Here is a 12,908-nt window from a genome sequence, read left to right on the forward strand (position 1 = left end):
CTTAACCTCGCTCAGTTATATGATTACCTAGCCACAAGAGAAATAACTGAACGATGGATATCGGAACAGACAAATTTTAAAAAAAAAATAAAAAAAATAAAAAAATTACATGTACACGGGAGAGATGGGGTCGACTTAAACTTTGCAAATTTGGTTGGTGACTTCGACGGACAGACGGCCGGACGGATTCGACCCAGCTTGTGGGAAGTGTGTATACATTGCCAACAGGCAAGGCGAAATCTTCAATGCTCTCTCTCTGACTTTTGATAAGAGTAAGCTGTATGATACTATTACACCTTACTCTTCTTTGGATCTTGATGCTATTGCTCGGTGACGGTGGAGAGACGTGTTGTCTGAAATAGCTAGCTGTCTTTTCTTTTAACCTACATAGGGAGCTTTTCGCTTCCGTTACATACACCGACGGAAGCAGACAAAAGAAGATGAATAGAAGATCTCGAGATGTTGACTATAACACCGAAAATCCACGTCCTCGTACAGATACTGATCCCTAGGAGACTTGTCTCCTTTTTTCTGTTTGTAGAAAATCCTCTCTCGTAAAAAGTCGATATAAACTTGATCCAGTGATAAAACGATGCCACCACAATTTAACAGACACAGCTCCTGCTCCAATTCCGGCTTTCAATATCGCATCGCACGCACGCACGCAAACATGCTCGCAATCATCCATTTTGAGCGAAGAAAATACGCTACTACCAAGTGGAAAGCATCCTGCATATCGATACTCAATTCTCAACTCACATAATAACGGAATTGGCCACAGTTCGCCATTGTCTGTGTCCACCGCGATTGAATTCCTCCTCCTCGAACCTTTCTTCTCTTTTCTCAAACCTCATTACTCCTTATCCCTCATTCGTCATTCATAGCACCATCATCCTCTTCTTCTTCCTCGACTGGCTGCTTTCCCCTCGTGCTCCTACTGCTTCTCGTAGCTCGAACCGGGACGGCAGCAGCCTTCGCCTTCCCCCTTGTCGTCGTAGCAGCAGCAGCCTTTATCCTTGCTGGAGCTGGGACAAAAGCCTTTGCCTTGCGACCGTTCGCAGCCGCGCGACCTGGTGGTGCCTTTTCTCCTTCCTCTTCCTCTTCATCCTCCTCCGCCTCCGCTGGCTCTTCAGCTTCAGCTTCAGGCTCATCAACCATCTCGACATCGCTTAGCTCGCTGAGATCACTATCGTCCCCATTTTTGGCTGGCACTGTTACGGTGTTACCGCGCCCGCTCTTTCTCGTAGCGTTTCTAACTGGCAGAGAGGCGACTTTCTTGCCCTTGGCGGCGGCGCTGGCCTTTTTGGTAGCAGCGGCGGGGGGTTCGTCTTGTTCGGGCCCTTCCTCCTGCTCCTTTTCGGGTTCGTCACGTTCTTCGTCTTCTTGACTTTCCTTCTCCTCTTTTGGGCTACTCCTTGCTGGTGCGCTCGCCTTGGCAGCAGTCCGCTTAGGCGGCGTCACCTCCTTGCTTCCCTCCTCATCAATGCCTTCCTCTCTGCCCTCGTCCTCGTCATCGTCCTCGTCCTCATCGAGGTACTCCCACTCGGCCACGCCCTCCAACATCTCCTCATCGTCATCCTCCGAGTCGCGCTCAGTGTAGGGACGACTGTTCTTGTTGGCACGACGGGAACTCTGCCGGCGCTCGGACTCGGGAACAGCCGGACCGGGAGACCAGTCGTCGCGGTCGGACCTCTTCTTGGCCGGGGTCTTTTTGGACTTGGCTGTGGCGATCTTGCGCGAGGACTTGGCTTCGCGGTCGCCGTCGCGGTCACCGGAGGATTGCTTGACTTTCTTGGACTTGTGCCCGTCGCGGTTATTGGTACCGGCTGCAGCGGACATGGACTTGCGTTTCTATTAAAAAAAGGAGGATCGTTAGCCATTGCATCAGAACGGCGTAGAGTCATTTTAAGTGTACGTACCTTTTTGCGATCCATAGCCCTCAGAAGATCGTCAAGCTTCTCGTCCAAGCCCTCGGGGAGATAGGACTTCTCTGCAATTGTCTGCGCTTCGCTGTGGGACTGGAGGGCCGTGTACAGACCGACGGGTAGGCCGACCTTTCCGGGGAACGCATTGAAGGCCCAAACCTTCTTCTCCTGCCACTTCCTGATAATAGATTGCGCCAAGTCACTCAGGACCCTGTGCGCATCGCTGTTCGGATTAAGACCATCTTGCGTCTGCTTCACACGCTCCGCGTACTTGTAGATCAAGCCCAGATTGGACTCGGTGCCCACCAGTACGATGTAGTTGAGGATGTACCGAGCGTGGTCGATAAGGTAGTCTAACTCGTTGCTGTAGTCGGGGTGGTGGGCCAGAAGCGAGATGAGGCGGGCCATGATCGCCTCGAGAACAGGCTGCTTGAGGTTCTGAAAGTGGCGCGCCCGAGAACGGATCCATGTTTCCACCCTGTTCTTGAACTCAGTGTTGGGTTCGAAGGCAGTGAGGAAGATGATGGTATAGTAGCGCGACCGCAGTTTGCCATCGGCAAGATATTTTTGGAGTTTTCGCACAAAACCATGACGCACCTCCTCGACCATATCTTGAGTGGTCAAGGCCAACAGGTTGAAGTCTGATGGCGTAAGCATGTCGTCGAAATGCTTCTGTGTACAGAGCTTGAGCATCAACTGCGCAGCCAAGAGCCTTAGCCTTGTCTTGTGATGCTTGGGCGTATCCTTGTTCTCGACAATTTCGCCCTTCTCCTTGATGATCTTCCTGAGCACCTTCCAAACATTACTGGCCTTCTCTTTTGCGTCTTCGATATCCTCGATACTCCTCACCCTGTTGACTAGTGTTCTGAGGGAGAGGCACTTGGCCTGGATTTCCTCATCCATCTCGGCGTCATTGACCCAATCGGGATCGCTGTCTTTGGCGTCGGTCCGCACCTGGAGGAGGATCTGCTTGAAGGCCATATTGAGAATCTCATCATTCGCCTCCTCGGTAACCTTGGGTGCAAGCAGTTCCAACTGGCTCACAGCAGTAAGCTTGTTAAGGAAATTACTCGACCCGTATGACCAATCCTTCAAAATCCTTTGGAGAAGATCAGTGGCGGTAACCATGCTCTTGTCATCCTTCTTACAAAGAACAATGTTCACGGCATGCTTCGAGGCCTTGACGGGTTGGCCATACAGAGCATAGTTGATCATGGTCTGGACGAATTTCCGATCCATGGCGACATCCTTAGGGAACTTCCGGGCATACGTAGAGCAAGCCTTGAGCGTTTCCGCTACTATGGGATCGTTCGGCTTTGTGGCATTAGGAGCCTGATCAACAAGATCCTTGCAAAGCTGCCCGATGTGAGTTTTGAAGAGGTCTGGGTTGCGTTGAGAGATCTCGTTCAAGATCTCGTGCGCAACCGATCCCAATCCGTCCTTATCTGATTTGGAGTACTCCATAATCGTAGATAAGTGACTGCGGTTGAAGAGAAGACAGCCAGAACGGTAGAGTAGAGGAAGCAGAGTGTCAATAACTGAGGGGTCTTTGCTGGCCATACAGCGCTTGATGAGCTCTTTCAAGGCCTTATACACTGTCTTAAAATCATTCTCCTGGCCAATGACATATTTGATGAGGTTGTAATTGCGGCGGTCGTGAATTTTAGCAAACTTGAGTAGGTCGGTCTTGCTCTTGACGTGTTCTGGAAGAAACTGTGCAATGTAATCGGCCGTTTTGTTCAAGTTGCTGGTGATTTTGTCGGCATTGCTTTCCATAACACCACCGTTGTACCTCTCGCACTGGTCGAGATAGGTTTCCATAATCTTGGCGAACTGAGGCCGTCTAGATTGCATGGCGAAAAATGCCTTCTTCGCCGGTTCGTCCAGAGAGCGAACAAGGAGGAGAATCCTCTCTGCTCTAATCGCATCATGGTCAATGGATGTCGCATTAGCCGATTGCGACTGGGAGTTGCCGTTGGCGTTGGAATTCTTGGTCGCCTTTTTGGCTGGCGGATACCCAAGAGGTACTAGGAACTCGTAGATGACGCGATCCATCAGGACATTGAGTTCCAGATCATTGGCGTAAAAGGCGTTGTAGATGCGCGACGGGATGCCAGACAATGCTGCTGTTACCGCTTCATTTCCAGCAAGCATCTCACCAGTCCCGACAGCCCAGAGTTTAGCCAACAGTGACATGGCAGCAACTCTGACAGCGGGTTTCCTGTCGCGACAGCGATCGGCTAACGTATTGAGAACCGATCCATCCTTGCCTACTCCTCCATTAGGTCCTAGCTTAGCAATAATGTCCTGAAACTTGAAGGTCTCGACAGCCTTAACAGCTGCAAGTCTGACTTTCTCATCGCTGTCCGAGAGCTTCTCTCCCAACCCTCGGATCAAAGTAGCCTCGTCCTCGCGGCTGAGTCCGATTCCTCCAGCAGAGGTGGAGAGAATGTGGCCTACCGCCGTGGTCCATGCAGCGCGAATTGACGGGGCTTTATCATTCTTCCTACTCAAGAAGTTGTGGAACGTCGTACTATGTGTTTGCGAGAAGGATATGGAGCAAAGTGGCGTGGTGAGGATGTTGGTCACTTGGGGTTCCGCTCTTTCTTCTTCTTCTTCCAGGCTCAATGGCGGGTATGCGGCTGGATCAAGGACGGGCAGTGGAGGCGGACCTGCCGCGCCAATGCCCGAAATCATGTCTCCGAGCGTCTCCGTTGCCATCTGTCGCAAGTGCACATTGTCTGCTGAGAGCTCTGCATCAACCTGAGGGACAACGTTTTGAAGGATCATGGGAGAGGCCTTCCAGATCTCCCGAATAAGCACATGTGCCTTCCTCAATTCTTTCAAGTCGGACTCGGAGGGCCCTGTCGGGCCATCATCCTCATCGTTTTCGTCATCCTCGTCTCTGTTGCCGTTCGACCTCCCCGCAAACCCTGTCGCATCGACAATCACATCACTAAAATACTGACTGGCGAAACGGGCCATCTTGTCGTCATAAGTCTGGCATAGATTCCTGACCATCTGGTAAGCCTCGGGCTCTTCCTTCAGAAGCAGCGTTGCCTGGCTGTCATCGACTGGCACATGATCCTGCCGTTCCTTGCCTAGTCCCGGAGCAGCCGCTCTCAGGAATTGGGCCATGATGACATCCACAACCTTTCCTGGAAGGGTTACGGAGTCGTCGATGAGTACTCCCAGCATCTCTTGCATGCTAAACTCGACGTCTTTTCCAACCTGCTCTCCCTTGGAAGATTTGACACCCGAGACACCGTCGAAAATGGTGGTAAAAAGCTTGAGTAGCAAGGCTTCGCTGCCTTCAACATCGAGTAGCAGAACGATACTCTTGATCTCGGCAAAGGATCGCAGCACATACTTGTGTTGGTTGTTGTAGGGATTCGATGGATCGAAGAGGGCGGGAATGATGGAGTTGATGCTGAGGTTAAAGATGTCCTGTTTTGCGATCACCAACGTCAGCAAGTGGTCCATGAGATGGTGTATTCTGGCTCTCGAACCTTGAGTTGCGATGGTGTAAAGGGCGCATCGGGGGCACATAGCCTCAAGATATCGACAATGCAGCATGCCGTGTATGCTCGTACGCCCTTGTCCTTATGTTGGATGAGCTGATGAGAGGCTACGTCCTTAGCAACCTTGACCAGTGAATTGGTGTCCACAGTCTCCTGATCCATCTCCGACAGCTCCTTGGAGAGGGCGTCGAGCCTCTTGAGCAGTGTATCGATGGAGATGGGCTTGCCGGGGCGCCATGTCAAGGGCTCGTTGAACTCGAGTGCGACCAGTCCCTGTTCCTGCTCCTGCTCCTGCTCGAGCTCCTCCTCCTCCTCGGGAGCGCTTCGACGTGGCGCCATGGCGGCTGACGCGCTGCGATCGGTTACCTTCCTGCGTATGATCTTGAGGACGAGCTAGCTGAATAATTGATTTGGCCAAGTGACCAAGCGGCGAGGATGGGAAACTGATTCGAATAAAAAGGCGGAGGCAGAAAGGAGCTGGGAGGGCCTAAGAGTCTATGGGCGACCGCAAGCCGCGCGTGGTGTCGTGGTGCGACGTTAACGAGAAACGTCGAGGCTCAGGCCGTTGACTCGCGATTGACGATGCGCGCGGGTCCTTGGAGATATACGGGCAGCTTGGTATCGCGGGCCACGAATTAAGATCCGAGATAATGATATGCGCAGGTGGTGTCTAGATGTCGCGCGACAGGCCGACTGAGCTCGGAGGAGGATACAGTCAGTTGCGGGGGGATGATGAGTCGTTGATATGGTTCGGCAACAGCTGTGTTACGCGCTTGCCCGTCCTGTTCCTTCGCGTGACGGGCAGTACAACAATTCGTGAACTACCACTTGGGGGGGGGGGGAAACAATTGGCGGGACGATGGCAGGCAGAGAGCTGCCCAAGAGCCAAGGAGCTGCAGCGTCCGCAATGGATGACAGGGGCCCTGTGACCACTGGCAAGGGGCCCTGTGAAACGTTGCGATCAGCTTACAGCAAATTACCACTCACTGTTTCGGCAAGCCGCACAGGCATTACATCTGTATGAAAATATGGTATCAGTAATTACAGTATGGTCAAACTCCAAACAACGCTGTCAATCGATGCAACTTGAACTTCAACCGCACGTCAACAAAGCCTCTCAAACCACCTAGAACTCATCCATGACACTCTTTTATTCAACATCCCTAACATGGTGAAAGCTACCCAAAGTATGTGAAATACGAGTCATCGCTGAGCAGTATTTATTTTTCTGGAATTATTTTGTCTACATTCGTACTGGATGGGGGCCTTTGACAGCGTAACATGTTCACGTTGACCCCGTCACTAGTCCACTTTGTTCGACGTATTGCGCAAGAGGAAGTCTTGAGATCTTTCATTCATACATTCCAGTTCACTTTATTCGATACGTTCATGAATATCCTCATGGGCTTCACGACTTCACAGTCTAAAATAATGCGTTACCTCGTTCTCGTCTTCAGTGCCTTGCTTGCGAGTCTCATCGCTGAAAGTTTCCGGCATCGTTTGACGTTTACGAATTAAGATCGTTACGCTTCAACAAGGAATCATATGTGGCAAAGTCATGTATGTCTACCTGCTCGGCGGAATGGACAACCTTACATTCCCAGAATCTACAAAGCAGACATACCTAAACTTCTCTTCATATCTAACACTTCCTACGGCACTGCAATCCATTTATCATCCGTTTGTATCATGCTCACAAGGACATGGATACATCCACGAATCATCCTACGTTGGATCAAACAGCAGCAGAATAACAATCGAATAGTGCAAGTGATTATGTCCGAGATACTGTGAGATCACCCCCTTTTAGCGGCTACCTATACTTGGAATCAGAGTGGTCGCTACGGGACATAGCATTTTGCTTGTTTTTCTTTTCCGCACAAACCTGCAAAATTCAGCCTGGCAGATCACAAGAACAGATCTGAGCATCTACCGTACCAAAGAGAGCAGACGTAAACGTCTCGAGAGAACCTAGCCTTGTCACACGTCTGAACAACCCTCGACTAGTAGGTGAAAGCAGGGTTACCTTACTTCATCGTACCTACCTCTACCCGCGGAACCTTTGGACATGGAAGGTACGCCGCTAATTGTACGGACAAGCTTCAGGTGACGGAATTGCGTTTCCAACAACCAAGCGCACCTCCCCGTCTGAAGGACTCCTTAGGTTCTCAAGGAACTCTTGCCGGCCCGTTTTCATCCCATCCTCCTCGGTCGCCAGTCGAAAACAGTCGTCCACAATGGCAGCTGCTGCAGTGGTTTTGACATTCACTCCCTCCTTCCCCAGCGTATAAGAATCCCAAAGCTGGCCCGCAGTCTCTTCTTCCACCTTTCCTCCTTCCCACCTTTGCACTCTTCTTCGACAACTGCGGGATCGTCTTTCCACTCTCAACAGCCACTCGTTCAGCGCGCGCGCATCCAGCCCTCCAGGATTAATCACTCGTAAGCACCGAGTCCCATCATTCTGCTTCCTTTTTATTTCTCGTCCATTTGATTGTATCGTTGCGACGACTCGTCGCATGGTGGGGAGGCTCCTCGATCGCAACACGGTCGCAACATGACAGTGGTCTTGCAACACCTTCGTGGGGCACCTCTTCACCATGCGCCTGGTCTTATCACCATAGCAGGCGACTCTGCGCGCATCAAGAGGTCTTGATCCCGGACTCTTACCGGCGTGTTCATGCCTCGTCGCCGTTGTCGCAAAGCCTTTCTGGGCCCCCTCTCCCCTTCCCCTGTTCTGCCCCGCGCCCATGAGTTATAGTTACTCTCTCATCTTGCGCGTCGTCTAACCATCCTTTCTAGCTTGTCTCTTTGACCGCCACAATGTCTGACAACAGTGTCATCGGCTGCATTCCCATGCGTAACGGCAACGAGGAGCCCTGCGTTATCATGAACACCGAGGAGCCTTGCGTTATTATGCGTACCGAGAAGAAGGGCCGCAAGGTCAACATGATGCTGATGGCCGCTGCCATCTCTGCCCTCAGCGCTACCGGTGCCAACGCTCAGATGGGTTATGGCAGCGCGGGTGCCGTAGCTGCTTCCAGCTCTAGGTAAGTCTTTGATTTCTCGATTCTCAGACGAAGACTAACACTGACAGTACCTGTGTGTCTAGCGCCTCGGCTTGCATTCCCATCACTATCACTGTCACGCCTTCGGTCAGCGCCGCTGCCGATCAGACCACTGGCGAAGTCGATGGTGTTCAGGGCAGCACCTCCACTAGCGAGCCCATGACTTACATCACCAAGACTGCCGTTGCCACTTTGACCCATACCACTACCTTCGTGAAGGCTACCCAGCCTGCCGGAAACCTGACGACCACTGCCACTCAGTACAATGGCACCGCCACTAAGACAGCCATCGCCATGACCGGCACCGGCACTGGTGTTTCTTCTTGGGCCACCGGACCCTACCACTCTGCGGCTAATGGTACTTATGCCTCTCCGACCGCCACTGCTGACCATCCCCAGCACGCCGGCGCTGCGACCTCTTCCAGCGTCAGCTACACTCATCTTGCGGTGGCTCTAATTGCCTCTGCCGCCCTGGGTGCTGTCTTCGGCGCCTAATTGACCTTTCAGGTTATGGTATCGCTGTCACACCCTAGGTTTTTGACTGTCTCTCTCTTTCGAAAAGACATTTCTTCTGTCTCGGTTGGAGTTTGGCTGGTTTGTTTTGGGCTTTCTCCTAACTGGATCACTCGGTGTTTGGGAAGGAACATGCCGGTAAAAGAAGATAAGCTTTGGTTGGCTGAGATATTTGGTTTTTTGAACTGATATCTCGTTAGCTTTCTGGAAGTATCTCATAACATGGTATAGGCTCCCATATCATTGCCTTCGTAGCACATGATAGGGTTGACCGTTAGGGCAACATGGACAGGTGCATGACGCACAGACATAGTATGAAGTCTCATACATGACATTTCTCTGTACTACGCGCATCCAAAGCCGAGTGGCTTGAAGTGGTGATATCCGTGCAACTGAATCCGAGTGACTCTGCTTCGTGACCAATTTCATAAAATTTTTCGGACTACTCGTGATTGAATACGATATTACACCAAGCACATGTGCCTTCACTGCATCTACGAATGTTCGACTTGTCAAAGTGTGTTCGGAAGTTGGTTATAAGCACTGGGTTCTTTGTACAGTCGGAATATGTACAATCTTTCTAGGATTTAGTCATCAATTCTAGCCTTCCAAAATGTCTTGTTGAAGGGCTGTACTGGGGGTATAACAAATAGTCAACCATGACTCGGCTGGCTGTCTGATATACAACCCGGGGTGAGAAGTCATCCGCAAACTCTCGAGACCCAGGCGGGTGACTTACGTATTCTGATCTTGGGGAAACCTCAGTAGAGGTACTCGAGAGAAGTGTTCTCAACTCCATTCGGAGCTTAAATCTGTGGGAATGTTGGATCTCTTACAGCTAACAATGACTCCACGAGCGTAGGTAGTCATGGCAAATGGGGTATTCAGACCACAATGCCGTAGCATCCATCATCCAGCAACAGTCGCGCTACTTTGAGGAGAGGACCTGGGCTGTCTTAAGTACATCGGAATCTGGAGCAGATACAACAGACGCATTATGCCGACGGTTTGCCGCTTATATATCCAGACCTTGGGTTCAAACCCCTCCAAGCAGTGAGACTTGTCAGCCTGCCTTCGTTGCCGTGGCTATTCCTCCCTCAGCTGAACAATCATTTTTACAATCCTCCAGAAACGTCCACATGGGAAGTATCCCTTTTTTTTGGCTTCACGTCAGACGAACCTAGCAGATAGGATAGTCACAGACTTCCGTCGCGACTGAAACAGCAGCGACGACCAAAGGGTGTACCTCAAGAAGTCCACTGTATTACCCTCGCTGTTAGCCTACATGGCAGTCGTTTCATCGGTCCTGCCGCCCGTGGGCCATAGCTGATCAAAATAACTAATCATTGGCGGTTGAAAAGGCGGCAAGACAAGTTCAAATGCACGACGGAAAGACTTCGTCTCAATATCATGCAAGTCGTCTGCTCAACTGCACAACCCAAGAATTGGGGTTGACACCCGAGATAACCGTTGTAATCACCAGTTATGCTCATTCTCTGACACAAAGCTTCTTCGGGACCACAATCTGATACCCAACGAACACCACTCAAAGAGGGTGTTAGAAGCCCAACGTGGCTCGCAGTGCTCTTGAACAAAATCAACTGGCCAGTTCTCCTAATTGAAGACCATTTGCCTCCTTTTCGGATAACCAGAAGAAAGAATAGAGGACAATCCGGATCATCATCGATCGGCTTCATCGGGTTATAGAGCCACCAACGCCGCTTCTGGATATTGGAGGAGTATTTGTTTCACAATACAAAAGACCAAGGTCGATATCCTTGCGGTCGTCAGTGGTTAGGATTGGGTTGGCCTGCAACATATGATTGCAGCCCTCGCTGAGAAGCAGAACGTGGGATACATTGTGCATGAAATTGAGCGAATTCAAAAGTAGCGTTTCATTCGTGCGTCCAAACATATCTACATTCGAACAATATATACCGATGGCAAGATATTAACCCGAGACCTCCCGCCCACTTTCTACTCGTCTTCAATCCTCATCACCCATCTCCCCCTCCCCGCCCACATCATCCCCATCCTCCCCCTCCCCGTCAACCCAAACCACCACATTGTCCAACCCCTCCGCCCTCTCCTTGAAAAACCTCCTGACCTGTCCCACACTATACCTTAGACTAAAATGCATCACCACAAATGTTGTCTCGGGGTACTTCCTTATGACCTTCTCCAGGTCCGCCCAAATCGTATGCTTGGTCTTCTCCGCCTGGGCTCTATGCTCCTCATACAGAAAACTGCACTCAGTAATCACCACGGGCAGTTTATCGTTCGTTAACCACCCCCTCATCGGCTCCTCTTCCAGCGTCTTGGTGGTGGTATCCCCCAAAAACGCAAAGATGGGACTCGTCACCGGAGCCGTCAGTTCTTGTCCACTGGCCCTGATCGCTTTTAGCTCCTTGGGCGGCAGTTTCGCGAACTCGGGCTTCAGCTTATGCGTCGTCTGCTGGAACAAATACCCAAGACAAGGGACGGTATGATCGCAGGCAAAAGCCACAGCGCTGATATTCTTTGTCCGTCTCAACGGTACCACATCCCCTGCCTCCAGACCGTACGTCACGTGCGTCGGCCTGATTTCACTGCGCACCACCTCCCCCGTTTCCGGATCCCGTATCTCAAGCGGTAACTCCTTCCCCGGCCTCGGCGCTATCAAACCCCCCAAGTTGAGCATCGTGTTCGCCCGCAGGTAGTCTTCCAGCACCTGTTTCATCCCCACCGGGCAATGAAAATCAGGCGGATCCTCGCGCTTGATGAACACGGGAGAGGAAAGCGCGTGGTCATTGTGTCCGTGCGTGATGAAGATGTGTTTGGGCCGAGATTTGTTGATGACCAAGCCGGCGTCGAGCAGGAGGTTGAGTTGCGGGATCACAAAGGAGGTGTGCCAGGCCGCGCGCGATTTGCCGGTTAGGATGTAGTGCGAGAAGGGCTTGGGGAGGGACCATTCGAGGATGTCGGAGCGGGCGGATTGGGGGAGGGGGGTGGCGAAGGTCAGGGTCTTGGCTGGTTTTGGTTGGGATTGGGATCCAGGTGCTGGTTGTTGTGGTGGTGATGGTGCCATGGTCAAGTATCTGACTGGTGTTGTCGAGGATATAGTGTAGTGGTGAGGTGAGATAATGGGGAATGTAAACAATGATCGAGGGAGTGATAAGGGGTAAAAAGTCTTGGCAAGGGAGTTTGGTGCTTGCCTGCTGGCGTTGGGTTTTCCGATTTCGGTCGCTGAACAGAGGCGTCAGTCATCATTCGGTGAAAGGTAAGAAGGAGAAAACTTACATATTGTTGATATTGAGATAATGTTTGACTGCTAGAGCGTGACCAAGACGATGCTCCAGACTATACCGCGAAGTGTTCTGCTGAGGTTGTTGCGAAAGTTCAGGTTCAAGAGACAATCAAGGGTGAAATCATCAACGCTGAAGTCGGAGCCCCACAATAGAATGCCAAGGAATGATAAACACTGGAGATGACAACACACATTGGACCGTTCACACTGATACTGGAATCAAAGAAAAACCTTCCTTCCTTGCTATTACCTACCAATTCTTTCTAGTCTATCGACACCAAAATTGGTGGTCAATATTGACCACTGTGATGTCCTCGGTGAGCAATACTTGCCGGCCGGCCTGTGACGCATGCCATGCTACTTTGTAGCTCGTGCCAGCACAGTTGCCCTGACACTTAGCCTCAACACCTTTCACCACCCTTTGAAATCCCCATTGGAGAATACTACTGGATTGATCACAGGCGGTATCTCAGACTCTTACCTGCATTCTTTCTCAGAGGCCCAGTAGATTCCTGATTGCATGGGGTCAAAAGCCGTACTGCTCTCCAGGATTAGCACCAAACGTGTGATCATAAGACGAACCATTGAAGTCGAAGTC

General features: G+C 51.2%; 3 protein-coding genes across 3 annotated transcripts; 1 reads left to right on the top strand and 2 right to left on the bottom strand.

Moving 5' to 3' along the window:
• Positions 1 to 338: 338 nt before the first annotated feature.
• Positions 339 to 6,239, bottom strand: NCU00424 (Spo76 protein). The gene is made up of 3 exons (XM_951595.3): positions 5,435 to 6,239; positions 1,920 to 5,372; positions 339 to 1,851 (listed from the first exon to the last, which is right to left on the bottom strand). Exons 1-3 carry the CDS (start codon positions 5,783 to 5,785, stop codon positions 868 to 870), a joined length of 4,788 nt encoding a protein of 1,595 aa, XP_956688.3. The 5' UTR covers positions 5,786 to 6,239; the 3' UTR covers positions 339 to 867.
• Positions 6,240 to 8,266: 2,027 nt separating this feature from the next.
• Positions 8,267 to 9,006, top strand: NCU00425 (hypothetical protein; the record flags this gene model as incomplete). The annotated part of the gene is made up of 2 exons (XM_951596.1): positions 8,267 to 8,493; positions 8,556 to 9,006. 2 exons carry the CDS (start codon positions 8,267 to 8,269, stop codon positions 9,004 to 9,006), a joined length of 678 nt encoding a protein of 225 aa, XP_956689.1.
• Positions 9,007 to 10,912: 1,906 nt separating this feature from the next.
• NCU00426 (hypothetical protein) lies at positions 10,913 to 12,413 on the bottom strand. Its single transcript, XM_951597.2, has 2 exons — positions 12,304 to 12,413; positions 10,913 to 12,249 (listed from the first exon to the last, which is right to left on the bottom strand). The coding sequence occupies exon 2, from the start codon at positions 12,089 to 12,091 to the stop codon at positions 11,012 to 11,014; it is 1,080 nt and encodes a 359-aa protein (XP_956690.1). The 5' UTR covers positions 12,092 to 12,249; positions 12,304 to 12,413; the 3' UTR covers positions 10,913 to 11,011.
• Between the last annotated feature and the right edge of the window lie 495 nt (positions 12,414 to 12,908).

Source organism: Neurospora crassa, linkage group III (assembly GCF_000182925.2).
Source record: "Neurospora crassa OR74A linkage group III, whole genome shotgun sequence".
Lineage (NCBI taxonomy): Eukaryota > Fungi > Ascomycota > Sordariomycetes > Sordariales > Sordariaceae > Neurospora > Neurospora crassa.